General features: G+C 31.6%; 1 protein-coding gene across 1 annotated transcript in view; it reads left to right on the top strand.

The window, feature by feature from the left end:
• Positions 1-19,640, top strand: part of LOC110997097 (head-specific guanylate cyclase) — a 57,586-nt gene extending 37,946 nt beyond the window's left edge. Inside the window, exons 8-14 of the mRNA XM_022265083.2 lie at positions 6,243-6,422; positions 7,558-7,696; positions 9,299-9,465; positions 10,783-10,926; positions 11,174-11,328; positions 14,614-14,755; positions 15,140-19,640. Of these exons, the coding sequence (XP_022120775.2) occupies positions 6,243-6,422; positions 7,558-7,696; positions 9,299-9,465; positions 10,783-10,926; positions 11,174-11,328; positions 14,614-14,755; positions 15,140-15,223 (1,011 nt within the window). The 3' untranslated portion in view covers positions 15,224-19,640. The remainder of the gene's footprint in view (positions 1-6,242; positions 6,423-7,557; positions 7,697-9,298; positions 9,466-10,782; positions 10,927-11,173; positions 11,329-14,613; positions 14,756-15,139) is intronic.
• The last annotated feature ends 1,503 nt before the right edge of the window (positions 19,641-21,143 follow it).

The raw sequence follows: 21,143 nt of genomic DNA, 5'->3' as shown, positions 1-21,143 counted from the left end.
TTAACATTAAGATAAATTATAGCATTTTATTGTCAACTGTCTTGCAATTTTTTATTTAAATAATATTTAATACTGTTTATTATTTCACTATTCAATTATTTATTGCACTATTCAATTATTAAAAGGCGTGCTTTTACTTGGCATCGGCACCTGTCGAGCACAGGAAACTATTTTTAGTCTGAGCCATAGATCTGAATCATATCTGTTCTGTGATAATTTTTTAATCTAATAGGAAAGTTGATCCACCTGTGTCTGAGACCCGTCGATATACACACCACCCTACACCCTTTATAGGGGGTGTTTTACGTGGGAAATGTGTTACGTATACCCTGCCGCATGGTTGCCTCATGGTGAAGGGTTATGTGGCACTCGCTGTTGTGCATGCCCAGTAAAACCCCACGGCACCATCAGCATTCGTCCGAGGCAGGGCACGGTAACAGCGATCAGCCCTTAATCTCACGGTCCTCTACGGCCACGAATGATGTGGTAGGACCTTGGCTCAGCAAGAGCTTTTTACATCGGTCAATGCGTTCTGAAGCCGACCGTCATCCCACAGTTATCCATATAACGTATATCCCACAGTTTTATAGAACGCTAGCCACTTGGTCAAAACTGCTTACTTACAATAAAAATTAGCTTTAGCAATTACGATCCCAACTTCAGTCATCAGTTCTACGATCAGCGCTACAGATCCAATTAACAACTTTTTAAACCGTTTAAAGTTCAATATTTATCTGACTGAATACACAGACTTATTACGATAACCCCCCATATAGCCTGAATATTTTATTAAAGCCAAAGTACTTATATATATAATAATAATAATCAAAATACTAATAAAGCAGTGTTTATTCATTTTAAGTACATTTCATTCATAAGTCCAAGATTTGGAAACCCTTTTAAGTAAAAAAATAATCCGACACCATATCTTTTATTATACACATTTATTTCATACTATCTTTTTATTTTTTATTATATTTATCTAGAAGGAATGCGATGATTGATGTAAATACTTTTAAGTGTTGGTAGCTGAAACAAAAGACTTTTTTTATTGTTGTAGTTGTAAAGCCTTTTATTGTTTCGTTCAATTATTTGATTAATATAGGATTGGATATAGACATAGATTCAAATTCACGAAGAAAATCCAAACTATTAAAACACTTCGCTCAAAATCGTAAAGAGACTCGCCAAACTAATTCAAGAATCACGACTTGATTGAAAGAAAATATTTGCGTAGACATCGAACCGTATGGGCACTCGACCATTGTTAGAAAAGCCTTAGAAAACCCTTTTGTGCGGCCACTTTAGGTTCGAATAGGAGACAGTATTTACTTTGTACGATTCGAATCCAATTTACTGAGGTATGTAATTTGAATTTGGAATGTCAATACTTGTACAAATTCTAATAGTTTTATCGCTATGTTTATGTTTGTTACGGGTTTTATATCTGTTGGAATACGACTCCAGACGTTTGATATAATGTTTTCGATTTTTAAAATTCGAATTGTTTATCTACGTTTATGTAGGTGCTATTCTGTAAGCGCTCGGATCGAAAATGAGCTCGTTAACTTAGATTTGTACAAGAAAGTAAATTGCTAGCAGCTTCGCTTTGTTTCTAAATGAAATATTACTTTGAAGTTTGCGGTTGAAGGAGTTAAAATATTTTATGCGGTACGTAATAGTTTAAAGCGACCTGCGTGAATTAGGAGGATTATATACAGTGTTGCCCTAGTGGCTTCAGCAGGTAACTTTCAATCCTGAGGACGTAGTTTCGATCCCGGGCTGGTGATAATGGAAAACATGTTGAGGAAATCGGCTTGCCTACCCAAAAAGTCAACATGCATCGGCGTGTGTGGGGGGAGGGGGAGGCTGATCACCTACCTGCCTATAAGATTGACGAATGTGAAACAAATTTATAATTTATAAATTATTGTTTTTGCTATGTGATTAGATTTAGGAATATAGTGATATTTATATAGTTTGATAAGAATAGCATTTAAGCTAAATGGTCAGCGAATAAAGGGCTTTTATTATTATATGAAACAAATACAGAAATCTGGGCCCATTTTTTATATACACTGTAAAGTAATTGGACGAAAATTTTTGCGATTTTGCAATACCGGTTTCCCAGCCAGATAAGATTTTCATCCAGTAATGAGAATAAATTACAAGTGTCACAAGTTTTCTTTTGAAAACGTTTTCCTTATGGTATAATATCTTCTATTCTGTCACCTCTCATTTGTATTAATGAAGATTTTATGTATCAGACTTTTTAAACATGTGTTTATTATTTGCAAAAATAGTCTTTACCTTATTAAAATGTTTACTGTTATAATAATAAAAAATGTATCGTAATGTTATATACAAACATTTATTAAGAAATTCTACGTGTCATTTTTCAAAACATCTCGAATGTCCATACAATTTCAGTAGCAATTCCATTCTACGGGCTATTTTCACGAAAAGAATTGAATGTCTTTCATAAATTAGCTGTTATGAGAAACAGAAAATACGCAGTGCAGTAGACGTACTAGTGCCGCCTTCAGCAATGTTAAATTATATTTCGACGAAGATTCTCGAATCTTGGCCAAATTTATTTTCGGGAATAATGGAAAGAGATATTGGTGAAATCTTTAAATCTGGAACGATTGACAGGTGTCGGAAACGTAATAAAATCTCGCGTCAGGAAAACAGTTAGAAGTCGTCGGATATTTTAAGTGATGATCCTAAAAGATTTTTTTTATTATTATTAAATTAAAGTATTCCTACAGCCTACCCATTAAGCAATATTCAAATAAATATATTATACACTAAAGCCAAAAGCGGAAGACAGAAACAAATCACATTTTTACTTATTAATATTACATTAATATTTCACAAATTCGTAGTAAATTCTAGAAGATTCATTGATCATTATTATAAATATTTAATTTTTATAATATTTTATATAGATACATATATTTATTTATTTTATTTTTATTATATTTAAACAAAACAGCAAATTTACATTTTATCACACTTTAATATCTACCCGGCTTGTATAACCAATGAACACATTAATCCTGCAGCCGGATCTTAGATAGGCTTAATACATATTTAATAAAATATTTTAACTTTTGAATTGGTAAGAAATATATTACAGCAAAAAAAAGAGATTTTGGTTTCGTTGCGAATCCGGGTTTTGTGAAATAATACGGCACAACAACTAAATGTTTCAGTTACAGAACTGGATAGAAAGGGATTCAGGTCAAACGCCCGAAGCATCTTGTCCTCCTCGAAAACGACAATACAGAGAAAACTAAAATAAATTATGTTGGTTATCATATTCATTCAACGGAATTAAATGCGTTTGAAAACAATTTTCACATATTGCCCAGAACGTTCTGAAATATTTTCTCTTTATGTATTTTAACTTTGTGTGTTAATTGCAGAACTTATTGAGCACATTTCGATTGAGTTTTAAACCTAGGTACTAAATCTTAAAAATAAACACTAAATTATTGAGTTCCCCTGGCCTAGAATACTACAGTATTAAATATAAATTATTGTTGTACGATACAAGAAAATCCAAGTACTTTTCTGTGATGGACGGTGCACTCTACAATTTTCGAACAAAGTTATTTTAAGTGCATTTTAAATCACACATTTTTAAACGGAAACTAAAAATACTTTTAAAAATAATCTTGCTACTTTCATGGCAGCCTTCCAGGGCTTAAATACTGCTTCTACAGGGTTCGTTCGGCGGCGAAACTATTTTCTGCATTTGTAGGCGAAAAAAATCAGTGGTCTGTGTCTCAGATTTCTGAATCTGTTTCATGATCATTTGTCAATCTTATAGGCAAGTAGGTGATCAGCCTCCTGTGCCTGACCTCCCGATGTTTTCCTTCAAAGGAAAGGTTTCTTCTCCATTGGTGCAGCTGCGGCTCGAACTACAGAGATGAGGATGAGAGACTGACTTGAGAGCAAAACTGCTTGTTTTTTTTTATTGAATACATTCAAAATCGGTTATAACGACATCGAAGGATATACTCATATTTGGTCGTAATAACCAATAGTCATTATATCCGATGACGTTGTTATTAAGAAACCTATGTCGACTGAAGTATTTTCGAACCAATTCGACTTAGGGTCCTTCAAGAAAAGAGCGTACCAATTCTTAAAAGGCCGGCAACGCACTCGCGAGCCCTCTGGCATTGAGAGTGTCCATGGGCGGCGGTATCACTTAATATCAGGTGAGCCTCCTGCCCGTTTGACCCTTGTTCTATAAAAAAAAAGTAATATTATCCAATTAATTCCAGTCTAATGGAACATAGGCGATAAGGATAAGACAATTACGCAATGTTTGCTTAGTAAAGTGACCATATGACGTTGGCACCTCTTGTTTGCTTTTCACAAATAGGTTTGTTGTTCTTTGAGCCTTTCATCCTTTCATTACGAAGGTGCTGCTTTTGTCACGAAAATAAACGTTTGAAACTTGGCTTAAGACTTAATGAATGAGTTAATGTGGAGATGAAAAGGGTTTTCAGAGATTATCCGATGTTGTTTTCAAGCTGGGAACTAATACATTATCTTAATATATATAAATCACGAGTCAGGATATTTATCCGCGATGGACTCCTAAACTACCGAACCGATATCAATCAAATTTGCACACCGTTTGCAGTTTGATCTAACTTAAAAGCTTACGCTAGCTACTTAGCTTAAATCTCAATTTATACCCGCAATATTATTTTATTGTAAATATTTGTTTATTATTTGATACAATTCTAACAGATGGCGCTGTGTTAAAAGTACCAACGTTTCACATAAGTTCTCTTACCGTTTCCCTTGAATAGTTTACTACTATGTAATATAACAAAAACCTTAGCCACAGCAACGCTTGGCCGAGTCTGCTAGTGTATTATAAAAAAGTGGTTGTCAGTAAAGTCGGTTTACGGATAGTTTAATGTGACAACATCATAACAAAACTTTGATGAAGTGATAACATACCTTTTTAAAAACTTTGTAATAACGATTAAGGTCACACAAAATTATATCGCTACACAGTAAAAGAACTTTGTAGTTGAGATGAAATCATTATGGCACTTTTAGTTGAAGTGAGTTAGATTACTGTTGTTTGTACACATCGTTACAAGGGTCGTACTCAATCCCAACTTTATCTTGAGTGGTCTCCATAAAAGGATCCTTACCACATTTTCTGTATTAAATAAAAATGCCCGGATGTTATGTGGAATATGTGGTCAGCAGTAGTTGAAAGTTGAAGCAATTTAACTTGTTGAAATTTAAACAAATTTTTTGGCATTGTTTAATTATTTTTGTATCACGTGAAACGGAACCGAGCTATCTATACTTCTAAATTCTAATTGATATTCAAGGTTTAAATAATATTGACTTATTATCAAGTAAATAGTCAATAATAAAGTTAGCATTTAATTTAAAAGCGAAATAAAATAAAATAACTATCTAATATTGTCAGTACAGCCGCTGTTTTACCTTTGGTTTCTTCATATGATCCTATCTGTATTTGGGACTAAGGGCACGGTTTAGTATGTCTTAGTACTTAAACTATACTTATCAGTAGGTAACTATATATCCAAATTATAATTTGCCTCATGGACAGGTATTCTTATTTCAAATAATAACCACGATAGAGTTTTCTATATTTCTATATATATATATACATCCAAGCGTAAGGCATTATTACAATATCTTTGTTTATATTCATAACAACAGCTCACGTGGGAGTTAGGACTTGCTTTATAATACATCAAGTAACACTAATCTCTCGGGGTAACAGGTGATGTGACATGTTGGGGATTTCAAAGGAAATGTCAAGCCCATGCATTTGACACTTGTCATATCTCATTATGAAGCTGTGGTGAACTGTCAGTGTGGTCACGTCACTGACGTCATTTATCTTGTTAAAATAATTGAAAACAAAAGCGTGTTTATTAGTTTATCCATTTTTTTTAAATATTGTATTTCGAACAACAGAAACGATGTTATAATTTAGTATTGGTAAGAAAGACTTATATTAAATTATTATTAAGAAATTGGAACTTTTCTGCTATTTTATTTTTGTATTATTATTTACAACATAAAATATATAAAGACTTTTTTATACGTGATTAAAGTGTATGTACTTAAAACATTTAATACAGAAACTGTATTCTATAACTACCCGCAACATGTCTTTGTATTTTACTATAAGGAAAATGTGCCTAACAAGCTTTATTTCACAGGGCCTCGAATTAAAGGGACAGATGGTTTTTTGCCCCGAGTCGGATTCCTTACTTTTCGTCGGCTCACCCTTTCTCGATGGACTCGAAGGTCTCACTGGCAGGGGTTTATTTATATCCGACATTCCATTACATGACGCCACAAGGGACGTGATCTTAGTCAGCGAACAGACTAGGGCGCAGGTTGGTGACATTTTCAATTTATTATCTGTGTTTATCGGAATTTCCGATAGTCTATGTATGTCTCTGTAGATCTTTATACATATTAAAGAGGTGAAATTATTAGTTAATATTTTTTCCATGTTTCTATGCGAACAATGTATGAGTATATATTGAATATATTGTCTTCATCGCTCTCGTGTCAGTTGACAAATAAACGTGACAGAACATTATTTAACGCGCTCGCACGTTCCAACGCACTACATCGTTCTATATTCAATATAGCCTCATATAACGCTTAAATTAAGAACCAGTGCTACAAGCCTTGGAACTGCCCTCAATTTTTTCTAAACACTGTATCTGACACTGTTTGAATCAGTCGGTTTTAATAATAATTTATTTATTGCAAGTATATAGTACAGAATGTTAAGGTATTAAGGTGACGCGCAAATTTATCTTAATTTACATTTCACATTATTAGTCAAAGTCAATTCTTATATTATGTGCATTGTACATATACTTTATTAAATTTGTATCAATTACAATGTCTTAATTAATAATAATTTAATGAATAGTAATTTTTTTCCAAAAGTAATGCACTAAGTCGCTTTTTAAAGACTCTAGTCGGAAGATCTTTTAATTCTTTTGGTAATTTATTGTAAACTTTAATTATACATAAGGTGTTTTTCCGAAACAGTTCTAAATTGATTCTTGGCACAGCCAATTTCTCGCCATGGCTACTTCTTACTTCGACTTAAAAATATGAATGTTACTAGTTTTGAACTTTATGAGTCGCACGTATCGTACTCCTGGTTTATCATGGGGATTATTAAAGAACGTTGTCCTGACAAAATGTCATAATTGTGTTGAAATTAATTCCGTTCAAGTCGGTTTTCTGGGAAACGATCAAAAATTTATATTCTCTAGGGAAGACATTTTTAATTAGCGATTTTCTTATTATCCACTCTCGTTAATTGTTTGGAAACTTGATGGCACAATATCTCAATTTTGTTCTTTCAAATGTAATGTTTTAATACGACTTTTAAAAAAAGCTTCATTCATTAAGGAATGAACAATGGATAGAAGGCAATTCTAATCAGTTTAAGTATTTTCGACGATAATATTTTTACTCCCGATTTTAAAAATCTTTTTTCAACAGGACGGACTTCGTAAAAGAATGGATAAATTGAAGAACTCAATAGTAGAACTAAGCAAATCCGTTGCAAAGGAGAGAGAAAAGAATGTCAGTCTTCTACACCTTATATTTCCACCACACATCGCGAAGAGACTTTGGCTTGGTAAGCGTATTTTTTCGTTTGTTTCATTATTTCACAATTATATAAGCAAAATAAAAGAGTCATTTAATTGTTATATTATTACCACGATAGGCTAGGATAAAGTATATCTTCCTAGATATATACTAGGTTTCGTCTTCGTGGATTTCTTATTTATTTAAATTCTAAAACAAACATGTATCCTTAAAATATACAAGAAAATATGATATCCCAAATTTCACAAAAATACACATCAATTATATAAGAACATCTAAATTTCAAACTAGCAAGAAACCACAAAAAACTAAACTAAATATAAACCTAACCTTATTAGGAGTTTGTATTCCGGCAAGATTTTTGGGTCGTTTAATTAAGTTTTTCTATAGTTCTGCGTTGAAAGTCAAACTACCTTTAACATATTATGTAAGCTCTTATAATTGTGAATCTTTATATATTTCACCAAATCAAATCTGATTAATAAGCGACAAAATATATCACATTTTTTTCGTAATATACATTTTAACTTACTATAAGTAATAAGCATGATGGATTAGCTCGACCTGTTATCCATTTAATATGTTTTTCATATCGCTAAAGCCTAATATTACCAATTACACACGTTTTATTAATAACTACTATAATTCATATTTGCCAAAGTAATTAATTTGTAAGTTAACACCTGCGCTCGACAATTTATTTTCAAAGCAGATTCGTATGTGTATGTAATGTAAAGTACGTGTGCACTCGTACTTTTGGAATAAACGCTTCTTTAGCCTAGAAAGTAGTAAAGAGAGAAATAAGATATTTCTCTCTAGTTTCTTTTAAATCATATCTCTAACTGATGTTAAACTGTTCTTAAATTATCGTGATGCATGTGCACTTTTTTATGTATAGTTTTTTGTTTTTTTTAATTATACCTGATCACTGTTTACATAAATTTTATGTAAACTTCTTAAAATCCTAGATAAAACTAGCGACTGGCCTTGGCTTCGCACCAGAAACATTAACCCTTGTATATTAAAGTAAACATTGGAAAAATATATGCCTTGACCTTTCTCATGAATCAGTTTAGTTACTAGTGAAAACGGTATCAATTCTGTGGAGTACTTTTTAGTTTATCTCGAAATCACAAATGGATGCGGGGGACAGACATTTTTTTATATATATTTTTATTGATAGTATCACACCTTTTTTCTAAAGGGGTAGGCAGATACCACGAATCACTACTTGCTACGGTCCTTCTTTTCCTTCATCCATTTTCAAGACATTCGCCATGCATGCTCGTACTTTTGTCTTGCTTTTTTAACTGCTTTGTCTCTACTAGGAGGATCTGGTCCAAGAATGTATAACAAGGCCTACCCAACGTGACTTCATCACCCACGGTTGCCTTGTATATCCGACTTGTTAACCGCATCTCAATTATGAGTTTTACATAGCCACACAACCTTAGAATTTACATTCGCTTCCTCGTCATTACTTATCAAATCAGGCAATGTTACAATGTTTATTTTGTAATATAAGAACTACACTTTCTACTTTATCGATTCTTAAATATTTTCATAGATATTATTCATAATTAAATTAAAATAAATATATTTCATAATAAAGTATTTTGTGTATTTTTAGGTGAGGCGATAGAGGCCAAAAGTCATGATGATGTCACAATGCTCTTCAGTGACATTGTCGGCTTCACCTCAATATGCGCTACAGCCACGCCCATGATGGTAATAGATATGCTTGAGGACTTGTACAGCGTGTTTGATATATTCTGCGAAGTTCTGGATGTTTATAAGGCAAGAAATATCTACTTATAAAAAATAAGTGATTAAATTTTCAGTGTGTATTATTTTTATTATCTAATGAGCAATCAATGACGAATCAAATTTCAAATAAGTCAACTGACAGAGAAATACACTAGATATACACGAATGTAAATCTAAGACAAATAAAATAATTGCTAAAATTAATTCCAAATTAAATTAATTCCAAAGCAATTAATTAATTAAATAGAAGTATAATTATCCACATATGATTCAAAAGTCGAATTTATTATTTTATAAAACAAGTAGTGTCATCGATTATTCCTTTTTTTTAAATTTGACATTTAAAGAAAAACACTTTTTTAACGGATTATAGATATGTATTATTATATTTAAACTTATAATTATTTAAATATAATAATACATATCTATAATCCGTTAAAAAAGTGTTTTTCTTTAAATGTGTAAAAGTTATGTAAATAAAAGACAATACTAAATTTGACATTGACAACTTAAATATATCAAGTAATTTAGCCAATATTACACCTGACGAAATTTGACAGATAATGAATCTTGTAAGAATGGCGTACGTGACAGGATGAAAGAGCTTGGTATCGGTTTCATAGATTGTTTATTATAAAATTGAAAATCTAGTTTATTCGGAAAAGCCTTGCTTTATATTTAAATCGACGACAAAGCTTTAATTTATTTTAAAAATATAGGTTAATAAGTAACTAAGAGTTGTTACCATTGTTATTACTGCAGTTAAGTTTTTAAATAAATTAATCAATGTATATAATTTATCTGAAATACTTAACCATCCACATATTGTTAGGTGGTAAATTGAACCACGATACAAGATTCTGTCCAAGTTAGGTTCAACTAATGGAAGTTTAAACTGAAGTCAGAGTTAATTATGTGTTTAAACCCAGCTTTATCGCTTGTTAAACATGGTTTAATGGTAAGATTATTGCGGAGATTCTCTGAGGGCTGCTATTTTTTTAATTTGACTAACCCAAACGACTGCGTACTAATGAACATTTAATAATCATATTTAATAAAAAAACAGAAAATGTTAAAGCAATTTAAATAAAACAACCGTTTGTTTTAACGCGTGTTTTGTGCACCCTGAATATTATTGCATGTGACCGATTATAATATGTATTTAGTTGCACACCGGCTGAATTCACAAGAATTGCATTATCTATAATCAGTTATAAAATGGTATATATGGTATAATTGTTTTCGATTTTTTTATTTTGTTTTCAGTTAATTGAACCAAAGTATCAGTGTACCGAGCATTGGCAAGCTTTTTTAAATAAATATATGTTTATTTGTCAAACGAAATAGGTGGAGACTATTGGCGATGCATATTGTGTTGCTAGCGGACTACATCGGAAAATAGACACTCATGCGCCGCAAATTGCATGGATGGCGTTACGTATGGTGGAAACTTGCGCACAGCACTTTACGCACGAGGGAAATCCTATAAAGGTAAATATAAGAAATTTGATTAGAAAATAAAATTTTGAAAAAAAAATCAGTTATACAAAAATTCGATTCTTTTTTAATCCAAAAATAGTTCCATGTACATTTAAGGTATACTAGAGTATATTATTCATAGTGGGATGGTTACCATCCCTATGTCATAATTTTAAATAAATAATAATAACTTTAAAAAAAAAATCGATTATTAATTATTATTATTATTTAAATTCTATAATGGTTTTAATTCTTTTAGATGCGTATAGGCCTCCACACAGGCACAGTACTCGCTGGTGTTGTGGGTAAAACCATGCTGAAGTACTGTCTCTTCGGGCACAACGTGACGTTGGCAAACAAGTTCGAGTCAGGCTCCGAACCCTTGATGATCAACGTCAGCCCAACAACTTATGAGTAAGTTCTATTTTAATAATGTCCAGTATTTGTCCATGCAAATTATGAAATATTGTTTTTTATTCTAAGTGTAATTTAAGAATCCTTTTCAGTAATAACTACCTCTGTCAGGGTTTCCAGCTCTTCTAAAACAAACTTAACAAGTAAATTGCGTATAAATTTACTTATAATACTTTTAACAAAAGCTACATATTGTTTTAGCAGTTTGAGAAACAGTTTTAAAATAGGTTAAACATATTAATTTAATAATACAACTGATAATTATTTTTTGTGAATAATTAGAAAAAAAACATTAAATGATATTATTAAATTTTCATTGAACAAAAATCATACTTAGCGACATAAAACATTGGCCAACTTCCCATAACCTTTGATTATTTCCAATAGATGTCCAAAGCAAATATCTCCTAATAGAGAGATAATCATATCGAATACTTGACATCATACGATAATTTTATATTTATTTCATAGGGCACTATAATAATAAATTTGATCGTACCATTAGTTTTTATAACCGTCGTAATACCAACCATAAACTTTACGCATTCTTTATTTCACTTTACAAGGCTTTGTTGTTTTAATTTTAATATTTTATTAATGGGTTTATTTTTTTTAATAATATATCGATATGGTGCTTTTATTTTTAGTCCTACTATGACCGCAATGAATACTTTATACAAGTAGTCTAACTTTACAGTTACAGTAGTTAAACTTCGTGAGGAAATTGGCGTATATAAAATAAAATACATTTATTTTGGAACATAAGATCATCATGGTATCACTTATTCCACGTCATTAATTCGAGCCTATTGGCATCCCTACTCATCGGCAAAGAAGACAGAGAGTGTTGGCCGAGAGAAAAAGCTGGCGTAAAAAACTCTCGGTACTCTTTTTTAAAAAAAGCAGATTATGAAACAATTCTACAAAATTTACTGTATTTGATTTTATCAATGATTTTTGACTAAGCGTAGAAAAATATCGACTTCAAACCTAGTGGCAGAGTCGAAATGACAATACAGTAAGAATTGTAGTTTAAATTTATTGAGTATCAATTTTAGGTAGTTTTGGTTATTTAATGATATACATATGCTAAATACATCATAACAATCAACTACAGGTGACACGTAAAGCGGATCACCTAACTACTTAATCTAAGATAATTTTAGTCCACGAACTAATTAGCATTTTGGCATGGTCACAGACATATCAAAAAATTAAAAAAAAACCGTTAAACACCTAAAAAAACATTTTTTTAACTTTTCGTCATTATGAATTAATACACGAAACCTTATTGACTAATAAAATAGTTAACGTTTAATAAAATACTATGATGTATCTCTATATTTATTATAGTGTACTTAAATCGTAATTATATGTATCTTATAATATTATATAAAATTCTTGTGTCACGGGGATAGTAACCGAACTCCTCCGAAACGGCTCGACCGATACTCATGAAATTTTGTGTGCGTATTGGGTAGGTCTGAGAATCGAACATCTATTTTTCATCCCCCTAAATGTTAAGGGTGGGTCCACCCCTAAATTTTTTTATTTATTTTTTAGACAAAATTTTTCGTTTTTTTTACGATACACCATACAAAAATACATGCAACCCTAAATTTTTACCCCTCTACAATCATCTCTTATGTTTTTTGTGTTAATTATAAACTTTAATTTTTTGGCACAAAAACATGGCAAAACAACGTTTGCCGGGTCAGCTAGCAGATATAAAAGTGAAGAGGCATTATAAAATAAAATTTATGGTTGTATAGAACAGGTGGTTTGTTGTACAACCTCGAATGCCTTCAATTTATTGATAAAAACCCTTATATTCCCAAGTTTTTGTTACATACCCTGACGTCCCAAAAACTAACAATATACGTCCCGAAACTTGGAAAATACGTGAAAGTTCTCGTCCTATTCCATTACCTTATCGGATCATAACTCATACTTTTGAACATTGATTCAAATAGTATTATGGGGAAAGGAGCTATATTTTTTGTGTTCATACTTCGTGTGTGAAAATATGCTCTGTGAATATTGGTTTAGACGCGTTTTGAATAATAATGCCCAATATGATAGTTTGATTTCCACATAAGTCCTTATGTATGAAAAGAACTACCTAAAATTTTTGTACGGTTTTTATCAGTGATATATATGCCTTGATGACGGAACTTGGTGTAAATATGTATAAGAGAACTACATGGTGTTTCCAGCCAAAGCTAATTAGATCTATTTTTTAGGTCTAAGTCTGACCGTTGTTTGAGAGAAACGCATAAACGCGCTCGTTTCATAATTCTAGACTAAAACAAATATTTGTTTAAAGACATGCAAACTTTGAAGATTATTTTACACGATAAGTTTATCGTTATGCTAAAGTTTTTACCATATCATATCCGATCAATGGTGAATGTTTAATTTTTATAGAGTATGAGTATAGGCCTTCTCCAGTTGGCTCCATCTCCCTCTGTTTCTAGCACTTTTCTCCCAGTCCTCTCCACCAACTTTCTTCAGCTTGCTTTCTTTTCTCTTTCGTTTCTCGGTCAGTCAAAGCGAAGTCTATCATAATCTACTCAAGCACAAATCAGATAGATGCAACTCCGTCCAACGTCTCATCACCACTGTGGTGATGCTTTCCCGAATCCTCTATGAAGAGCCGTATCGCGTTTCCAAAAAAGCTCTGTCATAAGTCAAGATGGCACCTCGACCCCACGCGTAGCACGTGCCCTGCTCTGATTGGTACGACCAATACTAACAATGGTCGTACTTTTATTAATAAAGTCAAAGTCAAAAATCATTTATTCATGTAAGTAACACAATGTACACTTATGAACGTCAAAAAAGTAATATACATTGAATTGTTTTACATTTACTGGCAGTTCTCAAATCCAAGGCGTAGAACGGAAGAGAAGACCTGGCAATAAACTCTCCGCCACCATTTTTAATAAGTTTTTTCTTTTACACGACGAAAAAGAAGCTGCAACCATTATACCATGACATCTTAAATTATTATTTTAAAATATAAAACAATTAAATAATAACAAAATTAAATTAAATTATAAATTTTAAAATTAACAAACAAAATCTTAAAAACGAGCAAAAGTAAGAATAAAATACTACGGTCAAAGTCACGATCAGAACATTTCCTAATAAGGGGTTTGAATTATATATGAAGTAAACGATTGTCAAAAATAATACAATATTTCTACATCCAAGATGGATTACGTATCTTGACAAACGTTCCCCTTGGGTTAAGAATTTCACAGTAAATCTAATTATTCGCAGGTGGCTAATCAAGTTCCCGGGTTTCGAGATGGAGCCGCGAGACAGGTCTTGCCTCCCGAATTCCTTCCCAAAGGACATTCCCGGGACTTGTCACTTTCTACACAAGTACACGCACCCGGGGACAGATCCAGACGCGAGCCAGGTGAGCGTACATCATAAGATAAGTCCGAAGATATGTTTTGTGATTGAGTCATGTTTTTTGTACGTTAACATTTTCACACACCTACATAAACCCTAAACATGTCTGGTGAGTTTTGTAAGGAATATTTCGATCGGTGTGTATTGGTGGATAGTATACGTACGTTGTTCTTGAACTACGAACTAATAAATATAATAGAAAAGATAACACATATTTATTTCAATCCAAAGTGTTAACACAAAAACTGTTAGATTACTTTCTCATGAACGTTAATAAATCCTTGTGAAATACAACATGTTAACGACAAATTATCTTTTTGTTTGTTTTAATTCTATTACATAAATAAAGCATAATTCAAGAGTTTTAATGTGTATTTGATTTTTAAAGGTAAAACATATTGAAGATGCGCTGAGAGACTTTGGCATAGGACAGACAAAGCCAGCCGACGTAGAGAGCGACGATCCAACATAGTCATATTTAAAAAAAATTTAATATAACATTCCAAACATGCAAATAGCTACTTATGTTAGAACGAACAACATACAAGTTTTATTATCTCTATATAAAATTATCGTGTCACAATGCTAGTTACCATACTCCTCCGAAACGGCTCGACCGATTCTTATGAAATTTATTATATGCATGTTCAGTAGGTCTGAGAATCAGCTACTATATATCTTTCGAATCCCAAAACTAAAGGCATGTGCAGCATCATAATTTAATTTTTGTTTTTACTTTAATCTCTATTTTTTAATATAGTACATATACTTATTTTATTGAACTAAAAAAATGTTTCCTTGATACATAGCAAAATGACGTTTGCCATGTACAGAAAATTTATGTAAAAACCAGCTGTTTTTTTGGTGCATACATATATAACGTAGACACCGACTGCAGCGCTATCTACCAGGTTGATTTGTGAATCTAAACCATCCAGGGCGCCACCCAAACGCATAAAAATCATTCAAATCGGTCCAGCCGTTTGAGAGGAGTTCAGTTAGATACAGGTAAATTATACACATATAAAGATGATGATAGTTAAAAGAGTCACAAATTCTAATACCAATTGAAGATCATTATTCAATAATGAAACAGTTATTTTATTATGGCAATGGCGCACGGAATCTATTTAACACTGGTGAATTCCGCGCTAACAATAGTTGATGTCACTATTATAGACTGCAGATAAACAGTATAACCTCATAATGGGGCATGAGACACGAGATTTATTTCGCTATTTGTTCGAAAAGTATATTTCTGTGGCTTTCAATATTATTTTCCGGAAATTGAATTAGCCACCACAGCCATGTTGACCAATGCCTAAGACTTAGGAATTTTGGTAACCTAATTAAATAACTATCTTAAATTATTATAGGGCATCGTCTTTGTATAAAATAGATTCATAACAATTGTAGAAATTACAACTTTTGTAGGGTAGTCTAAAAATAAATGATTCAAGAACACTAAAGTCACACTAGACGTCACGGATTGCTTGCAATATCAATAAAATATGCTTTAAATAGTCTTTGTGATAATCCATTTATTAATAAATTTACTATAATATGTACATATATGTCTATTCTATAAGCGTGAAATCGACTGTGAAAAAAACTGTGTCGAGTATTAGTTTAGAGCAAGAGTTTATGTGTGTGTGTGTGTGAATTTTTTGGTTTGAAGTGAATATTCTCTAAAACTAATTTAACTCTCTGTTAAATCGATGTCGACTTCCACTAACGGTAGCGATTGTGATCCCTACTTCAGCGGGTTTATCTGCGCAAAGCCAACATCAGTGCTACGGATTTTCATATAATTAATAGATTTATAGGATTGGTATAGCCATCGCTATTGGATAATACAAAATAACAGCTGACACCAATAATTATGACTTCAACAACGAGACTTGATTTTCATGTATTGTTATATTATATGTGGATATCGGTTTCTCAATTGATATTTCGGGCTCTGTGTAAACCTACCGTTGCTATATAAATTTGTAGGTACCACATACCTTTTTTGGCTGGTAAAAATCATTGCTGTCATTTTTTTAAAAAATTATTTCATAACCTTGGATTCAGAGTCCTTCAGTCGCAATCATAGAGATTACAATATTACATAAAGTTCTAAAAAGTATGTAATGGAACAGCGCTGTCATGTATATTAGTATTGCCAGTAAATAAAACTTAACCATTATAAGGGGAATAACTTGAGGTCATGTAGGCTAACCGACTAAAGAAATGTCTTGATAAAAATACTAGAATCAAGAGAATACAGTTCTAGGCGTAAATAAATGTGACGCAAACATAAGGAAGAACTGATACGTTTTGTTGCCTTTACTATTAATATAAAATCTTTTAATAAAAAGTGAACCTTCTACTTAATTACAATGTAAAGAATAAAAATAAATACATTTTAGTTGGATTTCATTAGACGTTGGTAGATAGTAAAATTATTTATTGTACGCACTTTGTCTGACATTTCAAAATGGCGACGGTAATATCAATTTCAGCCACCGGCCAAGAAATCTATGTGGCACTGTAACAATGACTTGACAGCTATCATTATAGTATGACGCACCAAGTCGTTCTGTGTCCTTTCAACACACTACATTCATAAAGTCATTTAAATTAACCTCGTTTTTAGTAGATAGATGTTGAAACTTTGTGTGCATTTAAACTTAAAACTTTAGTAGTTAATTAGTAATCTATATAAAGCTTTATATATTACATAAGGTGTACATACAAAAATCCGGGATAATTACGACTTATATAGTTAAAGAGGTTACATAATTTGTATATATAGTATGTGTATCGGTATTAGATAAAGAGTCATTCAAAAACACTATTTTATTACGTATCTCATATCGTAAATAAAAGTATAAATTTTGAAAGATATATGAAGGAAATAATCATATATATGTCCTATTATGCGCTTCGCAACCAATATTATAGCTTTTAGCTAATCACATTATTAGACCTATATGCTGACCATTCTAATAACCTATTTTTATCATTCAATACTTAAAAAGTTAGAAGTTGAGCGAGTCCATTGCACATTATTGAACTAGCAATATATTTGTATGAATTTTAGATTAGGACGTACATAATGTCTGTTACTTGTGGTTCCCTAAACATAATTGGGAATTGATCCCAGGTAAGGCTATGTGCCACCTGGCTACGCAGCCGTTAATATAAGTTATTATAGTCAAAAATAAAATACTCCTTAATATGTTAAGCGTAATGGGTAGCCATATATATAAATTCACCTTATTATAACGAATTCTTAGTATAGCCAGAAGGCATTCACTGTAAATGTTCTAACATAAAGTGGTTAAGAAAAAGCGTATGTTCTAAATAGGTAATGTTCTATGATAGTAACGATTATTATAAGAAAATCTTCGAATATATTTTATGCTGTGATATTTGTTTATGCAGTAATAATACTGAAGGGAACATAAAACAAAAGATGGCGTTGGCGTTTTGTTTTATTGTGATTGGTCAACACATCTAGACCATTTTGCACATCTGTCGTTCCACAGCACCACTGTGTAACCAGTTACCCACCGAAGTATTTCCGAACATTTCGACTTAGGGTCCATTGAAAAAAGAAAGTACTAATTCCTATTTGCCGGCAAAGCCAGCCGTCTGTAATTGACTGTGGACGGTGATATCATTTCCGAATCAGATCGTGTTCTATATAAAAGCAATCACATACAGGCTTCAAGATCCGTGTTGCCTTATCACAAATAGTAGAAACGAACCATTTCCATGATTATTTACTATTCGTCTTTTTTAGGTTAATTTGCCCCAAAAATTGCTGTTTGAAAGTAAAAGTATTCTTGTCTCAAATCACAATTTAGGACCACAGTAAATTTGATAAAACTCATAATCTTCTATTGTGTTCAAACGTGCCGACCCTTACGCCCGATGTAAAGTTGTAAGATCTCAGAGAAAACACGCAATTAACAAGAGGGAAAACAGAGAAAAATTCAACTTTTCTTTTTGTGTATATTCTTCACAAATCAAGACAATGATAATACAACATAATATTTAGTAGTAATAAGTTTCATCATATATTTCAGATAATGTCACAGTTATTAAATATATATATTTATAGGAATTTGAATTCTGTAGAAATTATTGAATGTTGAATCAATGAAAATTGTACAATATGTGCTTCACTGTACCTTATGTAAATACGGCTATGTAGTCAACACTTAGGTTAATATAAAAAGTACTATATGTAGCAATAAAGCTTATCGATTCCAATATTTATGTATTTATTCTGTTAACATGCATTGTAAATAGTTTTTAAACTTTCATAGCATCGGAATTCGGCGAGATTTTAATTGAGGAAACTTTGTACACGTTTGTAGTTGTTAAATCTTATAAAATCCACTTCAAAAGCTGTGAATCTCTTGCCATTATTATTAATGAGATTTTTTTATTTATATACTTTAAATAAAGAGCAAGGGAAAGCTATGGTAGGTCCGTTGCCTGCCCATATTCTTTATAAATCTTTAGTTATAATAAAAAAACTATATAAATATAGAATTGTTAAGCTACAAATATAAAACAAGCTTGTATAAAGGAGTTTAAACTTCCTACATCGAATTACTTTTTTTTTTGCATTTATACTATCAAATTTGTATAAAATAATTCACATAGAGAATTTAGACTATTTTAAAGTGTATAAAGCATTTAATTAGATTTAAGCACAGCCTTCTTCGATGTAATTTCCGTTTCCTGTATCAACTGTGCGGTTACCAAACAGTTAAGTATGGAATATTAGATACTATCACGCTATCTGTCTATGTATTAGGTCTTGCTATAAGAAACTAAAACTGTGAATGCACTGTTAGTGAACTGGGAAATAAAATGTTTCTTTGGTATTATGCTATTTTATTTATAACCCCAACATTACAATTTTGTTTCTAAAGTTTCTAGTTGAAGTACGCCCTTATATGTAAGATAAGAGTCTAATTGGTCTATTTAATCTTACGTTTCTTTCTACCATAACGTGGTGAAAAGAGACAGAAGAAGGCAATTAAACAGGTCAATGGCACTGATTGTTTTTTGTGAAAAAGAGTATTATATTTTGAAGTAAAAGCCAAACCAACTGCTAATTTGGTAAGTTAGTCAACTAACCTGTCATAAAAAAATAGCCGAAGCATATAGCAATACATTATATATCTAATAACTAACCCTTAAATTTAATAATAATTAAAATACATTATTAAAAGGAATCCCTTTAGGTAAGGTTCCGAAGATACTGGCAGCGTTCCCCCAATTATATATAAGTTGGTAACACTGCGTTAGTTAGTAAGATGCTAGATATTGTGGGCAAAGAATTTTTGTTTTATTTTTATCATGGAACAAGACCATAGAACTATACTATCTAGCCTAACTTAATACTAATAAGTAATTGAAGTCTAACCTAATTTACTAATAAGGATTTATTTGCAAAGATAAAATAATTTTAGCAAAAGTTGAGTAATTGTTTTATGTACTGTCTATACGTCTTTAATTTGAAAATTTCAAACTTTTTGAAGTGAAACTTCTTTAGAATCGTTGTGATTTCAAACCGGATGCAACGAAAAAGCGACAGTAAAAAGAGACAGAAACATTAATTCATATGATTTAACGTGGGAGAAAATGAGATAGATAAACTTCTTTCGAATCGTCGTGATTTCAAACCGGATGCAGCGGTAAAGAGAGACAGAAACATCAATTCATCATATGATTTAACGTGGGAGAAAATGAGATAGGAGGCATTATACAGCCTCTATTTACTGCCGCTTTTTTTTTGATCGAATTTCAAACTTTCGTTGTTTTAGTTTTTGTCAAATTAAAGATTTATATTAAACTTATAAATTAAAATGTATAATTAAAATATACTGTTTTTAAAGAACACACACATTTAGATAGTGGAAAATGATTAATTTATATTTGTTTTTGAAGGTTTCACTTCTACCATGTGTGAATTGCACAAATGTTTTTTTAATAAGCTAAAACATTCTGGGCCATTTGATGAAAATTATTATTCAAATGTTATGACAATATCTAACGATCCAGCACATGGTCTACAATAACACAATGATAACAAAACTTTTTTTTAATTTGATCGCAGCGCTAACTGTCGGGACAGACTAAAATTAAAATTCGAATATTATTTAAAATTTGACAGTGCGATGGTAGCGCCGTCTATCGGATCCAATGTAAAACATTCCAAAATCAACAACTACTAATTAATTAAAAAAAACATTGTCCAGCGGACAAAATTGTGAATCTTAACCATTCTCGAATCTCCACGAACACACACAAAAAATTTCATCAAAATTGGTCCAGTCGTTTAGGAGGAGTTCAGTCACATACACACGCATACAAGAAATATA

The sequence above is a fragment of the Pieris rapae genome, chromosome 6 (genome assembly GCF_905147795.1).
Source record: "Pieris rapae chromosome 6, ilPieRapa1.1, whole genome shotgun sequence".
Taxonomy (NCBI): domain Eukaryota; kingdom Metazoa; phylum Arthropoda; class Insecta; order Lepidoptera; family Pieridae; genus Pieris; species Pieris rapae.
Note: the sequence above shows the minus strand (reverse complement) of the source record. Positions and strands in the feature narration are given on the sequence as shown.